Genomic DNA, 23,815 nt, shown 5'->3' with positions numbered 1-23,815 from the left:
CAGAGAAAGGCTGGTAGAACCCAGTGACGGATGAAAACCGCAGACACAACTAGAAATTAGGCGAAGTCTGACCTCCAGGGGAAACCGGGCTGTCCGCACAGATGGGGAAACTGAGGCAGAAAGGCCGCACAGCTGGAAGTAGGACGGCGAGGATTCGAACCCAGTGTCAGAACCCAGGTTCTGTTGAAAACAAGCGCCCGTGTTGTTCCGACTCAGGGAAAGTACATCTGCGAAAGTACAGCCTGAGCCTCCGTACCCAGTACACACCGACCCCCACCGTAACTCCCTTCCACCGCGGCTGACCCGCGCTGGACACGTTCCTGGGCACCTGTCAGCGCCGGCCCCGCCCCCGCGGCGGCAGGTCCCGCCTCAGAAGCGACAGGCCACGCCCACCCACGTGATGCGCCCCCTCCCACCCGCGCGCTCGCGCTTCTGTGGGCTGAGGCCTCCGCGGGCGGAACCATGGTGCCCCTCGGAATGGGGGAAGACGGAATTACCGCCGCCGCCGTGGGCTCGGGCGTGTGATTCAAGCGACTCTTCCTCATGGTGCTCTAACGCCGGACAGGCGTCTTTCCAGCAGTGCTGGCCATCTCTGGGCCGCCGGGAGGTCCTTTTCTATTTTGGAATCGTCCATTCTTTTGCCCAGTCAGTAGACGAGTCTAAAAGCGCACGCGAAGAGGGGAGAGCTTACTCGTGTAAGCGAGGGTACCTGTCTAGCGAAAGGCTATGTCACGACTAAGAGTGTTTGTCGAGCTCGTAGCTTTTTCTAGGGTGTCCTGTAGAACTCTGTGCTCATGCAATTTCAGTTACTAAGCCGGTCGCTCGCCCCTCCCTCGGTGTGGCCAGTGGTTTGGCCCCGCAGCGCAGCGCCCGCCGGGAGAAGCCGGGAGTGGCTGCCATGTTGGACGGAACTACCCGGCAGCATAGACGGGGGGAGCCGTAGCCCCCTCGTGAGTCTGCGGACTGAGCCCCGCAAGGGTGGTGCGAGGCTCCGAGCGCACCCGTGTCACGGACGCTCTGCTGTTGCTGCCGATGCACACGCTTGCGCCTTCGGGGCCCTTCTGGGCGCGCTGCGAACATCAGGGCGTGGGCGTCCCCCCTCCTCGAGCCCCGTGGGACGGCCCACCGCACGCACATGGCCCGGCGGCAGGCGCCGCGCGGTGCGGCCTGGGAGAGTCGGAAGCGCGGCGAGGCCGGGCGAGGCGGCAGCGGCGGGCCCATGCAGGACGCGGAGAACGTGGCGGCGCCCGAGGCGGCCGAGCCCGGGGAGCAGCAGCAGCCGGCCGCAGAGCCGCCGCCGGGGGAGGAGCCGCCGCGGCCCGCAGGGTCCGGCGCGCAGGAGGCGGCGGGCGGCGAGGAGGCGGAGGCCGGGTCGGAGCCCGACGTGCTGGCCAAGCCGGCTGAGTCCGCGGCCGACGGGGAGGAGAGGGCCGCCTCGGCCCCCGGCTCGTCCCCGCCGCCGCCGCCTGAAGAGACCCCCGCCCCGGCCGCGGGTGAAGCCCCGGCGGAGCAGGCCGGGGATGCGGCGGCCGAGGCCCGGTCCGAGGGGGCGGGAGGGGAGGACGGCGGCGCGGACGAGCCCTCCTTCAGCGACCCCGAGGACTTCGTAGACGACGTGAGCGAGGAAGGTGAGGCGGCGCACGCGTGCGGGGGGAGTGCGGGAGGGGCGTCCCCGCGCTGCAGCTGTTCTCCCGCGCGTATGGACGGCCTTCTGGGGGTGTCTGGGTCCCCTTCCCTGTTTCCTCTCTCTGAAAGAAGGCGGAGCGGACCTCTTGGGGACAACTTGGGAGCCTCTCATGGACACCGGCACCAGGACTTTGGAGGGTGGAGATGGGGGACAGCGCGCAAGCTGGAGCCGCGACCGTGCGTGGCAATTAGGATCTAGCAAAGTGGGACGCTCCACGTGCCTCACTGTCGCGGGTGACAGTTCATTATATGCAGACCCCAGGTGCCCCGAGGGACGAGCCACACTTGTCAAACGCTTGGGACCAACTTCGTGTGGATACTTTTCCGGGTTCATGCGGTGCTGTTCCTTAAACAGGTTGGGCAGAGTCGGGTTCTTCTCTGCTCCTGCTGCATGGAAGCTTCTGCCTCCAGAGAGTTCCTTCGCAGGACTGCTGAATCTCCTCCCACATTCCTGTTTAGTCTGTTAGGTCTGTAGGTAGATCACTCTCCTTTTGGCAGATAATCCTTTCTGAATTTAGTGTCACTCATGTAGCTTGTTTTGGTTTCCTGTTTACCTTGATTCAGTTTACAGGTGTTATGTCTGCCTTTGTCCTGAGAGCTTGTCTCCTAACGACTTGTCTAGGTGGCTAAGCTCATTTGCTTTTGTTCACTTATGTTTTGTTTTTAGCTGTTTGAGCCCTCTGAGCTCTGAGGACATCAGTGGATTCCTCTACATTATCGTAAGATAGGAAAGATGAACCATCAGCGAAGTAGCTCAGGCCACACCAAGAAAATCAGATGTCACATTAAGATACGTTTTGGGGGGGGGTGCCTGGGTGGCTCATTGGGTTAAACCTCTGCCTGCGGCTCAGGTCATGATCTCAGGGTCCTGGGATCAAGCCCCATATTGGGCACTCTGCTCCGCAGGGAGCCTGCTTCTCTCCCTCCCCCCCTCCCCTGTCTGCCTACTTGTGATCTGTCAAATAAATAAATGAGATCTTAAAAAAAAAAAAAGGATGCTTTTTTTTTTGAGGTATTGTGTCTGATCATATTGAGACTGAGTCAGAATCAAACAATCTAAAGGAAAACAAAAAAGAAAGCATAGGGAATCAACAGCATCATCTACTTTTAATTTAAACATACTGTTAAAGAGCTCGCTGCTGTTGTCACTATCCTTACAGTCTGTTTCATAGGCGACAGCATGGTATGAACAGCAAGAGAGGCTGCACAGCTCAGGAATACTTGGGCTGTTCCTGCTGCGGTCCCCTACCTGTGAGAAAACATGCTCCTTGTGTGGGAGAATTTATAAGGAGGCCGTGTTGCTGGGATGCCCACCACACTCTCCCACCCTGATCAACATTCATTTTTATTGTATCAGTTTTTCTTACACTTTAAAATCTGTAAGTTTTGGGTTGAAAGTCCGTTTTGAGCCCCTGGATGTTTACTCTGCCATTGGTTTTTTAAAAAGCAATTGTTTGAGCACAAGATTACTACCATGTGAATTATTCCCAGAACTGGGCTGTGTGACAGTCAGGATGCTAATGTGGGCACAAGCCAGCCAGGCCCAAGTGACTGCTGGGAGGGCCTTTGGGGGCCGTTGTGATCCTGATAATTGTGCAGAATGCCCCAAAAGGCCCCTGGTCATGGGGATCTGAAACTGAGCACATCGCTATCTGGTTGTGGTCAGTGGCCCAAGGACATTTTGTGTTTAATGAGACCTGCTCTGCGGGGTCAGAGCGAGATGCAGAAGGTATGGATGGGTTCTTTTGAAGGTGGACAGGGTCTCATGAAGAGGCCTCTTGAGGTCCCGGCAGCTCCAACGTGGTCATCCTGACTCCTGATTCTGAGATGTTAGACTGTTGTCCCATTGCCTTGTTCCTGTGGTCATCGGTCATCCGTTTAAATTTTCAGCTGCCTTTGATGGTCAGCCAGACAAATACGTGACAAAATTGTTTTGGCCTTTTTTTTTTTTTTTTTAAGATTTTTATTTGAGAGAGCGAGCAAGCAGAAGGAGAAGCAGACCACCCCCACCTCCACTGAGCAGAGTCTGACACGGGGCTTGATCCCAGGACCCTGAGATCATGACTTGAGCTAAAGGCAGATGCTTCGCCATCTGAACCCCCCAAGTGTCCCCATGACCAAGCTCTTAACTCAAGATGGTTTCTTTTGCTGTCAAATATTATTTATCTTTACATTTGGTATTTAGTTTTTAGAATTACCTCTTCCTGTTTCTCCTGGAGCCAGGTTGGGAATCCATTCGGCAAGAGTAACCCGGCACATGGGCTGGTGACTATGAAGGACACGCGTCTCTCCGTCGTGCAATTGCTGTGTTTCTTCACTTACTGAATGTGGGCGCAGTCTTACAAACTAGACACTTAAAAGATTGTGGGAAGGAGGCCACTCTTTGTGTAAAAGCTGAACTTTTTATTGTAAACCTTGTAAATTCAGATCAGGCTAAACAGGCCACTTAATTGTATGGCAAGTGAGCTTTAAAAATGACCCAAGGAGCTGCCTCCAGCCTCACCGGGCGGGCGTCTCCCATAGCTGTGACTCTGCTTGTCCTCTTTCCTTCTTTTTTCTCTTTGCTTGCTCTCAGTTTTAGCCCTTTTGAAGTTCATGAGGCAGTTCTTTTAAAGTAATGTTTTCAATATCATTTATGAAAGTATTGAAATTAATTAGAGAGTTATAACAGGGCCTGCTTCTTGAAATTAAAATAATTTTTTCTTTTCTGAAAAACCTTTTAAACTTTTTATGAAGGGAAATTTCTAGCAAGAAAATATAGAAAATTCATCTTGTGGGAATGAAATGTAGCAAAGGATATTTTCGGACGTGTATCCTGTTTAGCATGTTAAAATTAAGAGTAGAATTCAAAACTTGGAGTCATAATTGGGTTCCGGGGCACACGGTACAAAAGTAAAAGCCACCATCAGTGCTGCTGTTTGAGTTGCAGGACTCTCTGGGCTGCGTGGACTGAGGCAGCTTCATCTGACCTTGTGCTTTAATCTGCTTGAGCTCCTCATGTAGCCAGTGCTTTGTAACTTTATAGCTTTCCAGAAGAGCTAACTGGGTTAAGGGTTTGTGCAGAGCTGATAATAAGAAGACTTCTTCCGATTCACCATTTGACCTCCAAATGTCCGTCCCTGTCTCCAGCAGCAGGTCAGCGAGTTCATTGGTGCTGGAGCTTCATGGTCCAAAGACCTCAAGGCCAGCAGCAGGTTGCAGGTCAGACTGCTGTGGGCCAGCGCCCAGGTGGCATCGCTTCTCCTGGACAAGATGGCGGTCCTGTCTGCTCCCACGCTTGCCGGCCGTTCCCCCAGGGGGCTTCTGGTGGTCCTCTTTCTCCCATCCAGCCAGTTGTCTTATGGAAATGAAGCAAACCTAAGACAATTGAGTATTTAAGATTTGGGTTTTATGATGTTAATTTTTAGATGACACGAACATAATTTTCAGTTTTGTTTTTGGGTTTTCAGTTTTTGAGTGTAGTTACCAACATAGTGGTTACCATGTACTGCTTACTGTGTCCCAAGCACACTCCTGAGCATTTGTGGGTTTACGGTCTGAATGGCTGGGGCCTCCCAAGCGCTCCGGGAGGCTCTTCATGGAATGAGGACACTGTCAGTAGGAAGGGGCATCGTCTGTGCGCTCGGCGGCTTGTGGGTTGTCTCCTTGCTCGCAAGGCTATTGTACGTAGTGCTGGGTCCTGTTGGGTTTGAGTTGTTTTGTCTTAACCTGAATGGGGAGAAAGTGCCTGCTTGTGCGTTTGATTCCGGGTGGATCAAAGAAGGCTCCGTGCAGGAGGCTATGGCCCTGCTTTTCCTGGAGAAATGTCCCGTCCTCTTTGTTGGCATTCGGTGTTATTACATCTCTAAAAAATTTCATTTGAAGTCTTCCATTATTTTCAGGAATGAATGGATATATCAGTGGACAGAAGGAGCACACAGAGTTAAAGTCTTCCTCACTTGTTAAGTTTAAATTTTGATTCAGTTCAGGGCCATGATTTCTTTTGCTCACAGTGAAAGCGTTTATTCATTTTTTTATTTCTTGGAAATTTGTTCAACGTGCTAAACTAACATATTAATTTGCTTGGTCCAAAAAAAGTCATTTGTCCAATTTCCCCACCGTACAGAGCTGCTGGGGGACATTCTCAAGGACCGGCCCCAGGAGGCCGACGGGATTGACTCGGTGATCGTGGTGGACAACGTCCCTCAGGTGGGGCCTGACCGCCTGGAGAAGCTGAAAAACGTCATCCATAAGATCTTCTCCAAGTTTGGGAAAATCACAAATGATTTTTACCCAGAGGAGGATGGGAAGACAAAAGGGTGAGTGGTGGCAGTCTGGTGGCCGAGGTCCCTGTGGATGCACACGGTGCACACCTCCCCCAGTGGTTCTGCTCTTTTTTGATTCCCCGCCCTCCACTGAGGGCTCCATACCCTCAGCAGGAGAGCCTGTGGTTCTGGAATTCGGGCGTTGTGGGTGGGCTGCTGAACTCTTAAGAAATCAGAGCTTTGTCCTTAAATCTTGTGCCATCAGAGCGGTAATTGACATAAGATGCCTCCTGGATAAGGGGACCAGCAGACTGGAAGCTGGCAGGATTTCAGGAAAATTCTATATATGGTATTTTACTGATTCTAAAATGAGCTTTTTCCCCCCTCTGACATTTTCACATCTCTGAAATGGGTGGGGATGCTTCTTACAGTAAAGGCGAAAGCTGTAGTCATGGCTTCATTAGCAACTTCTCCCCTGTTGCTACCTCAAGTAGCACATCTGTTAAAATTGGTAGTGTGAGGTCCGTGTCCTAGAATTTGCTTTTTAAAATTGGTGTGAAGTTTTTGTAAACATGACTCTGGTTTCTTTATTTTCGGTGCTGTGTCGTACTCTCGTATCACGAGGCTATTCCATCAGTTGACGTGAATGTCGTTGTTGCCCCTTTTACCCCTTTAGAACACCCCAAGACAACATGGGATTGTGCTCGGGCGGTTCTGACTGGTCCATGTGACCAGCAGAACATTAGCTTTCTTTGCTGTGCTGCAAGCCTTTAGGATGTTTCTCCAGGAGAGTGTTATGTGATACTGGTCTCCATACATGCAGATTGTCTTTTATGGGACAGGAATGAGAAGATGATAACGTTGATGCTTTTATTTATTTAATAGAGATCACAAGCCGGCAGAGAGGCAGGCAGAGAGAGAGGAGGAAGCAGGCTCCCCGCAGAGCAGAGAGCCCGATGTGGGGCTTGATCCCAGGATCCTGGGATCATGACCTGAGCTGAAGGCAGAGGCTTTAACCCTCTGAGCCACCCAGGCACCCCCGTTGATGCTTTTTTAATTCAGATTTGAAACTACCTAGGGTAGCTTTTAAGAAACCATTTTGTATTAAAAAAAAAAAAACAAACCTGCCAAATGCTGGTTATGATTCTTACGATTTCTGTCTTAGAAATCAGGTGGAAGGATAACCTCTTTTTGACCAGCGGTTTCTTGTGTGTGTTTGTTACTCTGAAGCATCCTCTGAAAGCCTTTATGATTTTGCTTTTATATATATATACATATATATATATATATTTATTTATTTATTTATTTTAAAAGATTTTACTTATTTGACAGAGAGAGAGATCACAAGTAGGCAGAGAGAGAGGAGGAAGCAGCCTCCCCGCAGAGCAGAGAGCCCGATGCGGGGCTCGATCCCAGGACCCTGAGATCATGACCTGAGCCGAAGGCAGCGGCTTAATCCACTGAGCCACCCAGGCGCCCCTATTTTTATTTATTTATTTGACAGAGAGAGATCACAAGGAGGCAGAGAGGCAGGCAGAGAGAGAGAGAAGAGGGAGCAGTCTCCCTGCTGAGCAGAGAGCCCGATGTGGGACTTGATCCCAGGACCCTGAGATCATGACCTGAGCCGAAGGCAGAGGCTTAACCCACTGAGCCACCCAGGCGCCCTGATTTTGCTTTTATAAAGGATTTATTTGCGGGGGGCAGGAGCAGAGGGAGAAGGGAGAAGGGGTCCCAAACAGACGCAGTGCTGAGTGTGTGGAGCCCAACACGGGGCTCAATCCCACAACCCCGAGATCATGACCTAAGCTGAAACCAGGAGTCTGGCGCTTAGCTGACTGCACCACACAGGTGTCCCTATAATTTTGCTGTTAATACACAATATCAGACTATGCATGTTCTCAGATTTTCTAATGGCTTTACTTGAAAGCTGCCACGCGGTACACTTGCGCAGCCTTAAAGTGCATAATCTCGTAAGTTTTGACACGTATACATCCGTGAAACCGCTACCACAGTCAAGATAGTAAACATTTCATTAGTCATCTGTTGTCTGATTTGTAATGGTGGCATTAGGGACTTTGGGCCTTCTGTTAGGATTTTGTGTGTGTTTAGGGAACCATTCCACCAGTGACTTAACTCTCGGGGACGTGACAGTAGATGGGTCACAGGCCTTGACGGTGCTGACAAGTCGCATGGATGGTCTTGTGTTGAGCACAGCCTGCCTGGTCTTAACAGTTTGCACTTGAACTCTGTCTCAATTCAGGTATACGTTCCTGGAATATGCGTCTCCTGCCCACGCCTTAGACGCTGTGAAGAATGCTGATGGCTACAAGCTGGACAAGCAGCACACGTTCAGGGTCAACCTCTTCACAGACTTTGACAAGTAAGTGCCAACGGGTGAGAGCCTGGGCCTTCACTAGGCAAGAGAGGCTCTGCGTCTCTGGGACTGTGCTGGTAACCCTTTGGGGAACTCTATTCCCCAGGCCCCCCGCCGCGGGCCCCTGTTCTGCCCCAGCCCCTGACACTCCTGGCCACCAGTGCCCCTCACCCACTCTTCCCTCTCCGACGGGGACAAGGGACAGTACCATACAGCCTGTGGCCAAGACCCTCCAATGTTGTTGTGTGTGTGTGTCTCTCCCCGCCTACCCACTGTAGTTGTGCTGTGTGTTGCTGATCAGTTCCTTTTTCTCTTCCAGGTATATGACCATCAGTGATGAGTGGGATATTCCAGAGAAACAGCCCTTCAAAGACTTGGTACGTGGGTGGGACCTGTACGTGCTTGCAAGGAGAGCTGGGCAGCCCTGTGGCTTGCAGGCTGAGCTCCTTAGGAGTCGCTGCTGCTGGCCTGAGTCGCTCAGACCTCCAGGAGCATGAGGCAGGAATACGGCTTCTTAGATGGAAGTTGATGGGATGTACCTAATCCCTTGCCTTTGGTTCTTTTCCCAGGGAAATTTGCGGTACTGGCTCGAAGAGGCAGAATGCAGAGATCAGTACAGTGTTATTTTTGAGAGTGGAGACCGTACTTCCATATTCTGGAACGACGTGAAGGATCCTGTCTCCATTGAAGAGAGAGCGGTGGGTGTTTGCTGCCACATGGGGGCTTACTGTGTGTTTCCATGGGCGGCGAGGTGGGTACTCGAGCACGTGAAGTGTTGTGTTCTTCCAGAATGCATCCCTGAGAACGACATCCTTCGTTCTGGGTTTGAAATAAGCCACAAGATGTGAGGAGGCTTCTTGTGTTTTCCGGTTAAGAGTCTGAGGAGTCGATACCTTGCAGAAGGAGGAGGCTTTGTGCTGGAGTCACATTCACATGGGCTCTGACTTCTCCCGCAGAGGTGGACGGAGACGTACGTGCGCTGGTCCCCCAAGGGCACCTACCTGGCCACGTTCCATCAGCGAGGCATCGCCCTCTGGGGCGGAGAGAAGTTCAAGCAAATCCAGAGATTCAGCCACCAGGGGGTTCAGCTCATTGACTTCTCACCTTGTGAGAGGTAAGTGGGGAGGAGAGGCAGGTGGGGTCCATGCTCGCCTTGTGCCGGCCTCTGTGGTAGTGGTATAGCTCGGGTTTTGCAGTACTTTCAAACCTAACGGAAGTATCCCAGGAGACGTAGGAGGAGCTCGTGTGTACCCTTTGCTGATGTTCCCCACTTAGCGCTTGGTGGGGTTTGCTTTATTGTTTCTCCGCCAGATACATGTGACTTGGTCCTGACATGGTGCTGGGTGAGGGTCCGGCATTATCTCCGCCTTCTACTTGAGTGCTACCCTGTTCCCGCATCTCACTCGGTCTAGTAACGGCTTTCGTCCCCTCAGTTCCAGGTCTAGTCCGGGCACGTGTCCTGTGCCTGTAACTTCACTGTGAACGGCATTTTCTTGCATGTGAGAGCGCAGAGGTCTGTGGCAGCAGGTGCCGTACCAGGAGCTTGAAGGAAAACTCCTGGGGCCACAAAGTCCTCCTTCCTGGGTGCTCACAGATGGCCTCAGGGCCCAGCATGCCCTGCGGCACCGCTCTTTGTGTCCCCTGCTCAGGGCTGTCCCCAAGCCTTCCCTGTCTTGTCCCCTCCTTTGTCCAGAAGAGGTCGGCCTCCTACCATGTGGTCTGACTTCATCGTGGGGTCGTGACAGCCCCCCCGTGTCCCCGGGCTCCTGAGACGTGGCTCCCCTATATCTGCTCTGCTTTTAAGTTTTTTGGTATGAGAATCTCCTAACACCAGGAAAACTAGAGAGAGGACTTTAATAAGGTTTATGTGGTAAATATCTAGCTTTAATGATTTCTCATTTTGCCGTTTTAATTCAAAACGGTTTAGGGCAGGGGCACTTTGGTGGCTCAGTTGGTTAAGCATCTGCTTTCAGCTCAGGTCATGATTCTGGGGTCTTGGGATTGAGTCCTGTGCTGGGCTCCCTGCTCAGTAGGAGGCCTGCTTTTCTCTCTCTACCCCTCCCTCCTGCTCTGCTCTCCCTTGCTAGCTTTCTCAAATGAATAAATAAAATCTTAAAAAAAACCCTACCTGTTGAGGCGACTGAGTGGCTCAGTGGGTTAAAGCTTTTGCCTTCGACTCCAGTCATGATCCCAGGGTCCTGGGATCAAACCCCGCATCGGGTTCTCTGCTCAGCTGGGAGCCTGCTTCCTCCTCTCTCTTCTATGCCTGCCTCTCTGCCTACTTGTGATCTCTGCCTGTCAAATGAATAAATAAAATCTTAAAAAAACAAAAACAAAAAAACCCTACCTGTCTGGGGCATTTTGGACAAGTGCTAGGTTCCTCTAGGAAACAGGCATCAGTCTGGGTAAAGGCGTGTGTTCTCTCTGGTCATAGTTCTTTCTCCCTGACCGCTCCCCTCAGCATCTTCTGATGTGCACCTGCACCCATGTCCGGCCCTAGCGGTTGTGTGTGCAGTCCGCCTGTCGCCCTGTGTGGCCCACCCTTCCCATGTGGCGCTTCGGTGGTGGCTTGTGAGGGGCCGCTGGGCATGCGTGTCTGATGCTTCCTCGGGCAGCCCATAACTGGCTCCTTCCATCCTTGTGTTTCCGTGAACCGTGACTTCTCCATGATGGACGTTTCTCAGTTTTGATGAAGTCGTTTTCCTGGCATGTCTTCTTGGAGGTCTCACGACTTCATAGGCACTGGCACCTTCTGGGGACAGGCCACCTGAGGTGCTCCTTACAGTGGAGCTTGCTGGGACCTGGTGTGCGTGGAGACTCCTGGGCCCTGTGTGTGGATGGCGAGTGTGGAGAGGAGCCCCCTCCGGCCGGCCGGCATCTGCTTTCAGCTGCGTCCCAGACTCGTGTGGTGTCGTCAGTGTGCATAGACCTCTCTTTGCTCCAGGCCAGCCCCCCTGGACCATCTTCCTCAGTGTCTGTCCTGGTGCTCCCAGGAAGCCCTTGCCTAAGGCAGCAGCACCTGCTTTGTCCTGCAGAGGGGTGTGAAAGGACTGTTTTCCAGATAAGCAGTGAATCAAGCTGTTTCTGTCATTCTTCGTGGCGGTGTCACGTTGATGCAGACATCTGGGATAGGTCTAGGGGGATCTTTGTAACTTGGGGGTGCGGGTGACTCTAGCCCATCGGTAGGCCCTCGGGGCACCTAGACAGCGCCCATCCTCGGCCTTTTCTCCTCGAGTTTGCTTCTGCCTTACCTGCGTCCTGTTCCGAGGGACTCTCTGGTTTGATGGTTGTGCTCTGTGTCAGCAGAGTGAATGGGGGCCTGGGTGTAGACAAGCCAGCGTTGGGAGAGTGAGAAGCTCCAGGCACAGAGGTTGACCTAGATGGACGAGTGCTGGCTTTTGAAATGCATGTGGCCAATCTGTTTCCTTCCTTGGGCCAACTAAACATTGACGAAAATCAAGAATTGCACCACAGTCCGTCTGGAACACACGCAGACTTTGGTTTGGTACCTGCTGGGTCTGTCAATGTCCTGATTTCGTGGAGAAAGCCTTCAAGGGGGCCGCCCCTGGAGTGCCCTGGTGCCTCGCAGATGGTCTGCACCATGGTTGGAGCGGGTTGTGGGGGGAGAGCCTTCCCGGAAGACGGGGTTTGGAGACCGTGCTGAGTCTAACAGCTGCTCCTAGGCCTGGCGCGATCTGCAGTGGAGGCTCGGTGGGCACCGGTGCTCACCTCGCCCACACACAGTGTGACGCTCTGGGAGAAGGTGGGATGGTGGGCGGGATCATCAACAGTGTTCCCTTTGTGACAGGTATCTAGTGACATTCAGCCCCCTGATGGACACTCAGGACGATCCTCAAGCCATCATCATCTGGGATATCCTGACCGGACAGAAGAAGAGGGGTTTCCACTGCGAGAGCTCAGCCCACTGGCCGATTTTTAAGTGAGTAAATTCGGTAGCCCGCAGCGTGTGGGAGCCTTCTCTGCTCACGACAGGGCCTGACTCTTCTCTTCTCTCTCAGGTGGAGCCACGATGGTAAATTCTTCGCCAGAATGACCCTCGACACTCTTAGCATTTATGAAACTCCTGTAAGTGACACGGTTTCCTGGGGGCGTGGTTTTTCCCTTGTCTCGCGGGCGAGGGGACGGGCAGAGCAGTGAATGTGTGCAGAATGAGGGGAGCCCAGCCTTTGGCAGTTGCCCCTTTCCCGAGGCTGCCCCGGGCTCCACGCCCTGATGTGCCTGTGCTGTTGCTGTCAGTCTGGGACGGGAGGAAACAGAAGGGCCTCTGGTGATGGGTACTTTGCTGCTGCGGGTAAACTGTTGCCTTGCTGTGTGTCCCCCGTTGGGCTTACTTGCTGGGCTCATTCCAGAAACTCTTATTTCCTTTTCAAGAAAATGCAGGCGTATGGGGCGCCTGGGTGGCTCAGTGGGTTAGGCCGCTGCCTTCAGCTCGGGTCATGATCTCAGGGTCCTGGGATCGAGTCCCGCATCGGGCTCTCTGCTCAGAGGGGAGCCTGCTTCCCTCTCTCTCTCTCTCTGCCTGCCTCTCTATCTACTTGTGATCTCTCTCTGTCAAGTAAATAAATAAAATCTTTAAAAAAAAAAAAAGAGGGGCACCTGGGTGGCTCAGTGGGTTAAGCCTCTGCCTTCAGCTCAGGTCATGATCTCAGGGTCCTGGGATCGAGCCCCGCATCGGGCTCTCAGCTCAGCAGGGAGCCTGCTTCCTCCTCTCTCTCTGCCTGCCTCTCTGCCTACTTGTGATCTCTGTCCGTCAAATAAATAAATAAAATCTTTAAAAAAAAAAAAGAAAAGAAAAGAAAATGCAGGTGTGTTATGGAGAGAGTGGCATGATTTAACTCCGTTGTAACTCTTGTGTTTCCACAGTCTATGGGCCTGTTGGACAAGAAGAGCTTGAAGATCTCCGGCATAAAGTGAGTGAGTGTTGTCTCAGGTGGGCGGTAGGAGTGGGCATCCCCTGCTCCGGCACTCGGTGCTTCCTCAGCTGGAGAGGACACCATGTCCTCATTCTGGTCCCCGAGGGCAGCACGGCAGGCCCCAGCCCACCACCACTGGCCTGCTTGTTGTGACTCTGTGGGGCTAATGGCCCACATTCCCTTCTCCTGCATGTAGACCCTTCATGCGGTCACAGGCTCTATTTTGTGTCCTGCTGCTACGTTGGGACTAGAGACTCGGGCTGCAGTCTTTGGGAAAGACGGGCGGAGGGCGAAGGACTCCATGTCGCTGACAGCCTTCTGTGAGGTCTGCTGACCAAGCAGGGCTCTTGGGTGGTCCGTGGTGAATGGCCCAGCGCAGGCACACTCGGCTCATGTGGCTCCTCGAGAGGGGCCTGTCTCTGCAGAGAGCTGTCAGCCGTGCAGGGACATGAACAGTTGTCTTTTTGGGTTGAGTTCTTGGGTGCAGGGGTGGCTCACGATACGAGCTACACCAGGAATTGGTTCCCCGTCACCATCACAGTAGAGGGAGTTTGGTTTGTGAGGGCGCTCGGCGCCTAGGTGACTGCACGCTGGAAACCAGTCCTCCCACCGTGGGACCCTGTCACGCCCTCTGAGGCCTGCTCTTTCCTGAGCGTTGGGGGGTGTTGGGCATCCACTGGGGCCCAGCAGCTCCAGGGTATGGTGGGGGCGGGGGGCTCCCGGGGAAGATGGCTGTTGCCGTGTGGCAGCAGAGCGCCGGGCTGGTTTCTGGCCTGTGAGCCTGATCTCCGCTACTCTGCTCCCTTCCTGGCGGCATCCTAGCCACTCCTCAGTTGACGTTGTGTTCTCTTTGTCTTCCAGGGACTTCTCGTGGTCTCCCGGGGGTAACATCATAGCCTTTTGGGTTCCTGAGGACAAAGATATCCCAGCCAGGGTCACCCTGATGCAGCTGCCCACCAGACAAGAGATTAGGGTTCGGAATTTGTTCAACGTGGTGGACTGCAAGCTTCATTGGCAGAAAAACGGGGATTACTTGTGTGTCAAAGTGGATAGGACCCCCAAAGGGACCCAGGTGAGTGGATGCCCCCGAGCAGAGGCCCCTCCTGCCAGCTCCACGCCCACCTCCTGTTTGAAGGGTGTTAGTGGCTTGTTTGCTCAAGCCTGTGCTGGTCTTCAGACCCACTGGCTTCTTGGGACCCTCATAGGCCCATGCGGCTCTTGCCACGTTCTTAACTGGAGGGTGTTTTCATCCTCTAGAAAAGCCCGCACCCGTCAGCACCCCAGTGCCCCGTCCCCTGGGCTCCCAACACTTGCTGCTCCACCTTCTTCTTCTGTGGGCCCACCCAGAAGTGTCGAGACACTCGGTGGGAATGAAGGCATGCGTCATGCGGCCTGGCCTCCCTCACCGAGCACGTTTTCAGGGTTCCCCTGCGCTGTGGCATGTGTCTGCACCTCGTTCCGGGTCAGTGCTGAGTGGTGCTCTGCTAGGTGGCTGTGCTGGCCTGTGTGCACGTGTGTGTGGGTGGACCCGCCTGTCATCTGCACCCTCAGGCCGTCGGGGATGAGGCGGCATCCCGGCTTCTGTTTAATGCCCATGTCCGGGAGATCGCTGCAGGGTCTCTCTCTCTCTCATTCACACACACACACCCCGGTGCTGGGCCCCCAGGGCACTGTGCAGTTTGACAGACAAGCTGCAGTGGGTAGTCCTGAGCCTCCGTGCAGGGGTGTGGCAGGAGGGCCAAGGGGGCCTGCTGTCCTGCACCGGGCTGGCATCTGTGGGTGCTGGCTAGAACCTCCCGGGCCGAGTTCTGTCATGTAAATACTCATACACCTTTACCGACTGTACGTGTGTCCCCTTCCGTCCTGTTCTGTTGTTGTTGGGGTTCGTTCTTCTCACGCTTCAGCTTTCACAGTACCGCCCCCATGTTTTCTCTCCCGAACAGGGCGTTGTCACAAATTTTGAAATTTTCCGAATGAGGGAAAAACAGGTGCCTGTCGACGTGGTGGAAATGAAAGGCGAGTTCCGTGTGGTCCCTTGTGGTCTGTGGTCCCCATCTGCAGCCCTCTGGGCCCTGGTGCTCTGTGCTGCCCGCCTGCACAGGTGGCTGCAGCCCTGAGCGCGCGCACTGCCTCCCGGGCCTGAACACACGTGTCTCCATTCGGGCTGCCATGTGGCTTGCTCACTCTCTCTTCACACCCTTGCCGGGCCGAGGAGCGAGGGTCCTGGCCAGTTTCCCGCTGAGAGATGCGCAGGGAGTGGGTTTTCCTGATGTTTACAGTGACCGGCAGCAGAAGGGCTTTTCACATGACAAACGAGTTCTTGGATGACGAGAGCTTTATTCTGGGCCTAAAACCGAGCGGGTGCTCTGGTGCCTCTGGGTGGGAAGCGGAGCCTGGATCGCTGGCAGATTTTGTGCCTTAGTTGTGTTCTGGTCTGCGAAGGAGAGGAGGACACAGCAAGAGGGTACGGCCTGGGTGCTCTGTGCTGTCAGCCCCGGGACCGCGGGGTCCTATACAGACTACGGAGGCGAGCACCAGCAAGCGAGATGCGCTTAGGCGGCATTCCCGCCTGGCCAGGCTGGTCTCACCCAAGTCCCCATGCCCTCGTTCCTAGGCCTCCTGTGTGGTTTAACAAACTTAAGGATTTGGGGCGTTTTCTTTGGTTGAGTCGTGAAGGCTGGAGGAAAGTTTGATCGGGAGCGTTACCTTGTCACACGACCAAGAAAACATAGACTTATTCTTTCTTGGTTGCAGAAACCATCATAGCCTTTGCTTGGGAGCCAAACGGGAGTAAGTTTGCTGTGCTGCACGGGGAGGCTCCGCGGATATCCGTTTCCTTCTACCACGTGAAGAACAACGGGAAGATCGAGCTCATTAGTAAGTAACCTTGCCCCGTTGACGGGTGCACGGGAGGGAGGACAGACAGACGGGCCCTCTGGAGGGTCACTGCACACACTTGTTCTGCTGGCTAGGGGCACTGCTCAGGCTGTTCCGCAGCCAAGAGGGCCCTGTGGCTCTGGCTTTCCTTGCGATGGCCGCGCAGGCTGTGGCCCCTCAGGAAGCTCCCACCGGGCTCTCCAAGAGAGGGGTTCTGAGCAGATGCACTCTCCTTCTTGTGGTCATAGCTGTTGTCTCTTTGCTGGGGATCCCGTCTCGCTGTGCTCTGCCCCGCTTGTGAGGGGCCCCCCTCATTCCCTGGCCTCTCTCGGTGACCTGCTCCTGCCTGCAGCAGGCCCTTCCAGGGCATCGCCTACCATGGGGTGAACAGTTGCTTGTGTCGTGTGGGGACCTCAGCAGTGGAAACAGGCTGTGTGTCCCCATACCCAGCAGCTTGGTTGCTGAGCTTGTCCTGAGGGAATGCTGGGAGCTCAGCGGTGTTTCCGGGAGACAGGCTGTCTGTCACCAAACCAGCTGCACTGTTAATTCCATGTGATGTAGAAGGAAAGAGGGGCTGTTCTAGGCTGCCAGGAAGTTGGCATTGTTTCTGGTTAGAAAGCAGGTTTGGGAATGGCCAGTGTAGACACACCTTTTTCTCCTGAGGGCTCAGGGTTGCCCACTTGGAAGGGTGACTGTGTGAGGCCAGCTGACACGTCTGTGGCCGTTCAGGGACATCTTATGGCTTTCTCTCCCACCTTCATCTCTGAGAATCCTGCCTGGCGTGCCGTGCTGCCGTTCCCCATCTCCCTGTCCCCCCTTGGCCCTGGTCTGTGGATCCGCTGCAGGCCCAGGTCGGACTGGGGTTCACTTTGTGCCCTTGACTGGAGACCCGAGGGTGAAGGCTGAGTGCTATCCGGGGGCTCTGTGGGGTCCTCGGTTGGATGGAGGCGGGCTGCACATTGGGAGAGATGGTGGCTTTCACATTTTTGAGCGCAACATTTGAGAAAGTGGTTTGAGTCACTGGATGGATGGATCTTAGGCTTGTTTAGGTCCCGTGTCTCTGCACTGGGTGAGAGGGTGGGTTCCTTGCCCTTGTGGAGACCCTGCGACCGTGTTTATAGTGACTCCTCTGTCTAACTTCTCTGGGAAGTAAATTGTTTTGAACATGAAATGTTAACTACAAATGGTAATGTAGCTTTAGAATGCTTCCTCTCTTTTCTTGAAACGTGTTTTTTTTTTGTTGTTGTTGTTTTTGAGGTTTTATTATTTGACAGAGACACAGCCAGAGAGGGAACATAAGCAGGGAGAGTGGGAAAGGGAGAAGCAGGCTTCCCGCTGAGCAGGGAGCCCAATGCGGGGCTCGGTCCCAGGACCCTGGGATCATGACTTGAGCTGAAGGCAGATGCTTAACGATTGAGCCACCCAGGTGCCCTTTGAAGCGTATTTTGTGACTTAAAGTGTACTCGGCTCAGGGTTTTCCAAAATCGTGCTCCTGGGCACCAGGCTGGTGTGGGGTGCACGTGAGAACGTACCCCACAGGGCAGCGTGAGCCTGTCGCCTGTGCCAGCCACACCCTGCTTTTGGCACCTTGACAGACATGAACAGACACTCTTCTTGTTTTCAGAAATGTTTGACAAGCAGCAGGCGAATACCATCTTCTGGAGCCCCCAGGGACAGTTCGTGGTGTTGGCTGGCCTGAGGAGGTGGGTTTCTGCGGCCTGATGCCTCGTGCTCGTGGTGCCCAGCGCTCTGTGCGCCACTGTGGGGCCTGACTTGGTCCCTGCGGGTCACCGCGGTTCCTCCACATGACGATGGAGCGTCTTCCCATGAAAGGGCTGTCCCCGTATTTTTGGTGGATGGGTTTATTGTGTTTCCATGTTGTCCAGACTTGGGCCAAAAGCAGGTCATGAAAGCAGTGCAGATGTTTTCTGTCTGGAAGACATGGGAGTGTTGCGATGTCCTCATGGTTGAACGAGACCTCTTCCTGGCCTGGCAGTGAGCTCGGTGGGAAACCCGCGTCATCTTGCGGGAAGGCTGTTTTGAGCAGACGGACGGGTGCGAGGCCTTCTCTGCGGTGTGAGCATAGGTGTGGCGGTGTTTACCCTCTGTGCCGCTGCTCACCCGCCGTCCCAGCCATACAGAAGCCTGAGGTGCCTCTGTCCGCCAGTGCGTCAGCAGAACACACTCAGAGTCCTGCTTTCCTGACCTCGTGGGAGGCACCTGCTGTGTTTCTAGATAATCTGGGGCACCCACACGGGGCTCCCATGTGCGTTCCCCACGGAGCACTTCCTCCTCAGCGGCGGGGCTCCGAGTCCACCCTGGAGCCGGAGGAGCGGGACGCCCGGAGGCCGTGGGCGCACTGACTGCTCTGTCTCCCCAGCATGAACGGTGCCTTGGCTTTCGTTGACACGTCGGACTGTACAGTCATGAACATCGCAGAGCACTACATGGCCTCCGACGTGGAGTGGGACCCCACTGGGCGCTACGTTGTCACTTCTGTGTCCTGGTGGAGCCATAAGGTATGGGGCCCCATGTGTGGCCTGTGTGTTGTGGGACCCGGCTGTGCTGGGCCTTGCAGGTCCCTGCCTCCTGCCACACTGGGTCTCCGTGAGGTGGGTACTGTTAGTCACGCTTTGCTGCCCTGCCTGGCACCTCCGGAAAGCCCTTCGGCAGCACCCCTGAGACGGCCAGCTTTTCCATGAGCTGGTCGGCGTTCCTTGATTTCCCCTTCCTGAGTGGAATGCGTCTCGGGCCGGCTGCAGCCTGAGTCCAGCCCCCTTCCTCTGGAGCAGGAGCTGGGGGGCTTTTTCGGGTGTGCTTTCTCCCCACAGCCGGGAGGGAGCTCACCCACATGGGCCTCGAAGGCTCAGAGGACAGGCCGTGCTATACATGCACTTTCCCAGTAGGATCATTTTCCCTTCAAGAAGTCCATGGTTTGGACCCCTTTTATCTGGCGCCCAGCTTGCCAGGCCCTCTGCGCCCTCTGCTGGCCTCTGCTCGTTCGACATGGCCGTGTGGCCCATGCTTGTGCCTCTCCTGCTGGAGTCGCGGTTCCCTTGCGTGTGTGGGGTTTCTGCCTCAGGGCGCTGCTCCCTGGACCTGCTCTGTTTTCTAGGTGCTTGAAGGGCACCAGGTACCCTGAGGCCACTCTTTACAGTTTGTTTCTTCCTTTTCCTGCGAGAGTGCGGTGTCATGTGGCCTGGGCTTTCTCTCTGGTTCTGCCTGGCATGTGGTCCTCATTCAGTTGGCTGACTGGGGGGACGAGTGCCATGTAGGAGCCACTGGAGAGGGCTGCTTGCCCGAGGGTCTGGGACTCCCCAAAAAGACATGAAAATGTGTGTGTGCACGTGTTCTCAGTCTCAAACGTCCGTAACTTGAAAAACTTCAGAAATGGCATGTTCATGAGTGTGAGAGGCTGTGTCCAAGGTGGTTCTGTGTGGTCTGCACATGCTGGCGGGTCTGCAGCTATGTTCCCGTGGTCAGTGCTCCTGGGCTGCTGGTGAACTCCGCCAAGCCTTTCTTTCAGCCGAGTCTTCCTTGCTCGTGGACATGCTGGGACTTGAACCAGCTCATGCACGTGTGCAGAGCCTGAGAGATCAAATCAGGGCGATTCTGTGTGACAAAGCACGAACATGTGGGAGCTCAGACCCCACCGCCGTCCCTGAACACTGTCTTGGAAAGGGTCTGTGTGTTGGACCAGCATGTAGACCTTGCCCGCATATACAGTGCTGTCTGGTGCCAAAATCCTGTAGACCGTGGGCCAATGTCCAGCGCCCCAGGCTCCCAAAGGGCTGGTCTGTAGCGAGACGGCCCCGGTGCCATTCCCTTTGTCAGGAAAGACGCCCGCTGAGCGGGGCAGCGCGTCTACTGACGTAGGAGCTGGGTTCTGGCAGGAGCGCTCCGCTATGGGCCGGTAGAGTGCCCGTGCTGGTGGCTGTGCAAGCTGCCCTCCATGTCCCCTCCTGTTGGGACTGTGGACTGTGTTCCCCGGGCCGCAGGCGAGCGCGCCTCTCCGTGGTCTCCCGGGTGCTGACGGCGTAGCTACATGAGGGCTCCAGACCATGTGAACGAGACGCTTGGTGTGCTGGGCTCTGGGAGGGCGCAGGGCCAGGAGCACGTCCTGCGGGAGTCGCAGCGTGAGCAGTGCTCGGGCCTCTGCCCCCTGCAGGTGGACAACGCTTACTGGCTGTGGACTTTCCAAGGACGCCTTCTGCAGAAGAACAACAAGGACCGCTTTTGCCAGCTGCTGTGGAGACCGCGGCCCCCCACGCTCCTGAGCCAGGATCAGATAAAGGTCTGGGGCCCCCGGGGCCAGGGGAGCACGGACGCCCTCCTGGCACTGACGGAGACGTCTTTTCTGTCAGTGTTCGGGTGGTCACGCCTGAGGAATGGAAACGGGACGTCTGGGGCGCCCTTTGAAGAGATGTGAGAGCCCTGGGGACCCCATAGGAAGGAGTAGTTGCAGGGTTGTATCCGTGGGTTTGTAGGTCGCGGCCAGCCGCGTTCGTGCTCTTCGAGGACACTTGCACGGAGCGGAGGGGATGTAAGCCGTGCCGGCGGTGGTGGGAGAACGTGTCCGCGTGTGCGCTGTCACGGTGAAGTGTGCTGCCGGCGTCAGGGCCGAGCTTGCGGGACGTGGCTCCCGTGAGAGGCAGGCGCTCATGCCGTGAGACTTGCAGCCTGGTGCCGGTGTGAATGCTCGTGGGCACCTCTGTGCTCGCGATCCTGAGGCTGTCGCACGTTGACGACTTTGGAGATCCTTTGAACGTTTCAGTCTTGAGTGTCTTGTTTCTGTTTTTGTTTCAGCAAATTAAAAAAGACCTGAAGAAGTACTCAAAGATCTTTGAACAGAAGGATCGTCTGAGCCAGTCCAAAGCCTCAAAGGTTAGGCTGCTCCCGGACTGAGGGAGGAGCCAGCTTCAGGCCCGGTGGGGACGGCGGCGTGTGCCACAGACGCTCGCTGTGCCGCCGCCGTGTGTAGACTGGTGGGCCCTGGCACACTTCTCCGGGGGGCTGGCCATCCAGATGTGGGGGACGTGGAGTTGGTCCGAGTGGGGAGGGAGGAGGAGAGCACGTGTCCCCATTCCTGTCCCAAGAGTCTCTCTGAATAGAGTGGTGCTCACGGGACCCAGGGCTGGCCACAGTGAGGGGTCTGTCAGCTTCCCGCAACTCCATGCACAGGAACTGGTGGAAAGAAGACGCACCATGATGGAAGATTTCCGAAAATACCGGAAAATGGCCCAGGAACTTTATATGGAGCAGAAGAGTGAACGTCTGGAATTGCGAGGAGGTAACTATGAGCCAAAGACCCGTGTTTTAGAGTATGCATTCGCTGAGACGTTTTTCTACCCTGTCATGTGAGTGTTCTAGTTAAACGTCGAGTGTTGTAAAGATCCTTAAATTATCAGGGACTCGAGTTTCCCACGGCCGCAGTCATCTGCAGGGAACCTTGCCATGTTCACACTGGGCTCTCAGCTAGTGCGGGTGTGTGGATGTGGGTGTGAGCGTGTGTGCACGCAGCTCACCCTCCTCGCCTGCTTGCAGGTGTGGACACGGACGAGCTGGACAGCAATGTGGAGGACTGGGAGGAGGAGACCATCGAGTTCTTTGTTACTGAGGAGATCATTCCCTTGGGAAATCAGGAGTGACCCGAGCACTGTGGTAAGATCTATTCAGGTGGGGACGATCAGGACCCTGACATGTTGTGTGGTTCCTCAAGTGAGGAAATTCCCAGGGTCACGTCCTTGGGGTCAGGATGTCCCTTGTGTAGCAGCTGCAGGGGGCCCCGTGCTCATCCAGGCTGTCAGAGCTGGAGCTCTCCTCTGAGGGCAGCAGGGCCTCAAGCCCCAGATTTAGGGCAGGGCGCCTTGCAAGTGGGGTCTGGCTGTGGATAAGACACAGGCTGGGGAGGAGGAAGGAGGCCAGCCGTGGACCGTCTCCAGATGTGTGGCTGGGAGATGGCCTCCGTGTGCCCTGCAGAGCCAGGAGCCTGCAGAACCCGGTCAGTCAGGCGAGGCAGGGCACTTCTCAGTGAACGCACGAGGACCCAGAGTCACCCATGGGGCGGGTCCTCAGTCAAGGCTCTCTCTGTGGAGGCTGCCCCCCAGGGCGTCTGCTCCTGCTCGTCTCGGGCATCAGGTTGACACAAACCTCCGGAGTCCCTTTCAGATGCCTTCTGAGACCATGTAGTCAGTGATGGCCCATCAGGGCGCGCTGTCAGGGGTCGCTGTTGCTAACGTGCCTCTTGTCATGGTGCGGAGCAAAGAGTGAATGCCTGCTCCCTTCTTGCAGCATCCCCGCGTCGCGTGCTGGAACCAGGTCGTCCTTCTGCAGGAAGCCTGCACGATGCCTGAATTCTTACCTGTGCTTTCTCTTGCTCTAGACTGTGTGTCCGGATGACCCCATCTCCACACATTACTGTGCCTTTAGCCCCTGGTCTCCACCGCAGGGGAGGATCGAAGGCACTGCTTTAAATTTTTTCTTGTTTGGGATTTTTAAAATCACGCCACCAGTGTTTGTTCCTCACACTTGTGTGCCACTGCGGGGGCCCCTCCCGTCCTCCTGAGGTGCACAGCCAAGCGACCTCCCCTCGAGGATTGGTCCTGCCCTGCACGTGGGCCGGCCTGGCTGTGTCCCAGCTGCGTCCCCGGCGCTGCAGGGAGGCTGCGCCCTGCAGGCGCCGTTCAGGTTGTGCTGGCTTCTCAACAGGCTGAGCGTCCAAATAAAAGCAAACCTGTACGAAAACGCTGTCTTTCTCCTGTTTTTACACGTAGATATCGGCCTTGAATCTGGTGCCTGTCCCCCAGTGCCCCCAGCCGTGGCGGCAGTCTGGGCTCAGCACGCCCACTGCTGCTGGCCCCCGAGGCCAACGTGGCGAGGAGGGAGGCCGCCATCCTCCCGTGGCTGTGCGTTTTCAGCTGAGCTGTGTAAAGTACAGCCGCGGCCCCGCCCCTGCAGAAAACGGGCCTGTCAGCTATTGTTTTCTATGCTCATTTCACCTGGTGAGAAAATACCCTTTAGACTTTTCCTTGGAGTCGTGCACATCTGCAGTTGTCTGAGAGTTGTCCCCTCAGCCACTGTCATGTGGTGCTCCGAACATCTAACTTCACGCTCCTCCTGGAACGGGCAGACAAGAACGTGTAACCTTGGCCCTTGTTTATTTGCAACATCTGCTATGGTTGGTGCCTTGTCGGCTGCCGTGGTTGCACTTCTGTCTGTCTGTCCAGGAGCCTGGTGCTTGACATGGGAAGCAGTGAAGCATGGGACGGGCACGCCACAGACGCCCGACCAGGGCTCGCATGGACCTGAAAGGTTCTGGGATTGGAGGCTAAGCTGTCATCTGCAGGGCCCGGGCAGTTCCTGACCTGTGGGGACTGCGCTGGAGGAGCAGGTGCGCGGCCTGCCGCGACCCCAGGCCTCACTGCGAGGCACTCTTGGTGCGCCATTCCCGGTTCCAGCCGTTGCCATCCTGGCTCCCCGTCAACACACAGGTGCCCCTTGTTCACGCTCACGTCCTTTAAACCTCAGCATGCCGAGTCCTGGGTTTTACATTTGATGGCGGTAAGAAAGAAAGGGTCCAGGCTTTGGTCGTTTTCCCAGATTTTTAACAGAGCTTTCAAAAAATTTACTTTTGATTGTTTTAAACTTGTTAGTTGTAATTGTTTTACATAATTTGTTAATAAAAGAGTTTCTGAAACACA

General features: G+C 55.1%; 1 protein-coding gene across 1 annotated transcript; it reads left to right on the top strand.

The window, feature by feature from the left end:
- The first annotated feature begins 1,158 nt into the window (after positions 1–1,158).
- EIF3B (eukaryotic translation initiation factor 3 subunit B) lies at positions 1,159–23,815 on the top strand. Its single transcript, XM_045993572.1, has 19 exons — positions 1,159–1,628; positions 5,792–5,984; positions 8,191–8,310; positions 8,624–8,681; positions 8,874–9,002; positions 9,261–9,418; positions 12,113–12,244; positions 12,324–12,390; positions 13,189–13,235; positions 14,100–14,310; positions 15,182–15,254; positions 15,993–16,115; positions 17,740–17,818; positions 18,496–18,634; positions 20,284–20,409; positions 20,922–20,999; positions 21,297–21,405; positions 21,660–21,776; positions 22,407–23,815. Exons 1-18 carry the CDS (start codon positions 1,220–1,222, stop codon positions 21,761–21,763), a joined length of 2,355 nt encoding a protein of 784 aa, XP_045849528.1. The 5' UTR covers positions 1,159–1,219; the 3' UTR covers positions 21,764–21,776; positions 22,407–23,815.

Source organism: Meles meles, chromosome 21, assembly GCF_922984935.1.
Source record: "Meles meles chromosome 21, mMelMel3.1 paternal haplotype, whole genome shotgun sequence".
Classification (NCBI taxonomy): domain Eukaryota; kingdom Metazoa; phylum Chordata; class Mammalia; order Carnivora; family Mustelidae; genus Meles; species Meles meles.
This window is presented reverse-complemented; position numbering and strand designations above follow the sequence as displayed.

Excerpts from the sequence above, each read along its gene's own strand:
- EIF3B (XM_045993572.1), top strand. The coding sequence starts at position 1,220 with ATGCAGGACGCGGAGAACGTGGCGGCGCCCGAGGCGGCCGAGCCCGGG. Across the intron at positions 8,311-8,623 it reads CTCTTCACAGACTTTGACAA|GTATATGACCATCAGTGATG; the intron begins GTAAGTGCCAAC and ends TTTCTCTTCCAG. Across the intron at positions 16,116-17,739 it reads CGGGAAGATCGAGCTCATTA|AAATGTTTGACAAGCAGCAG; the intron begins GTAAGTAACCTT and ends TCTTGTTTTCAG.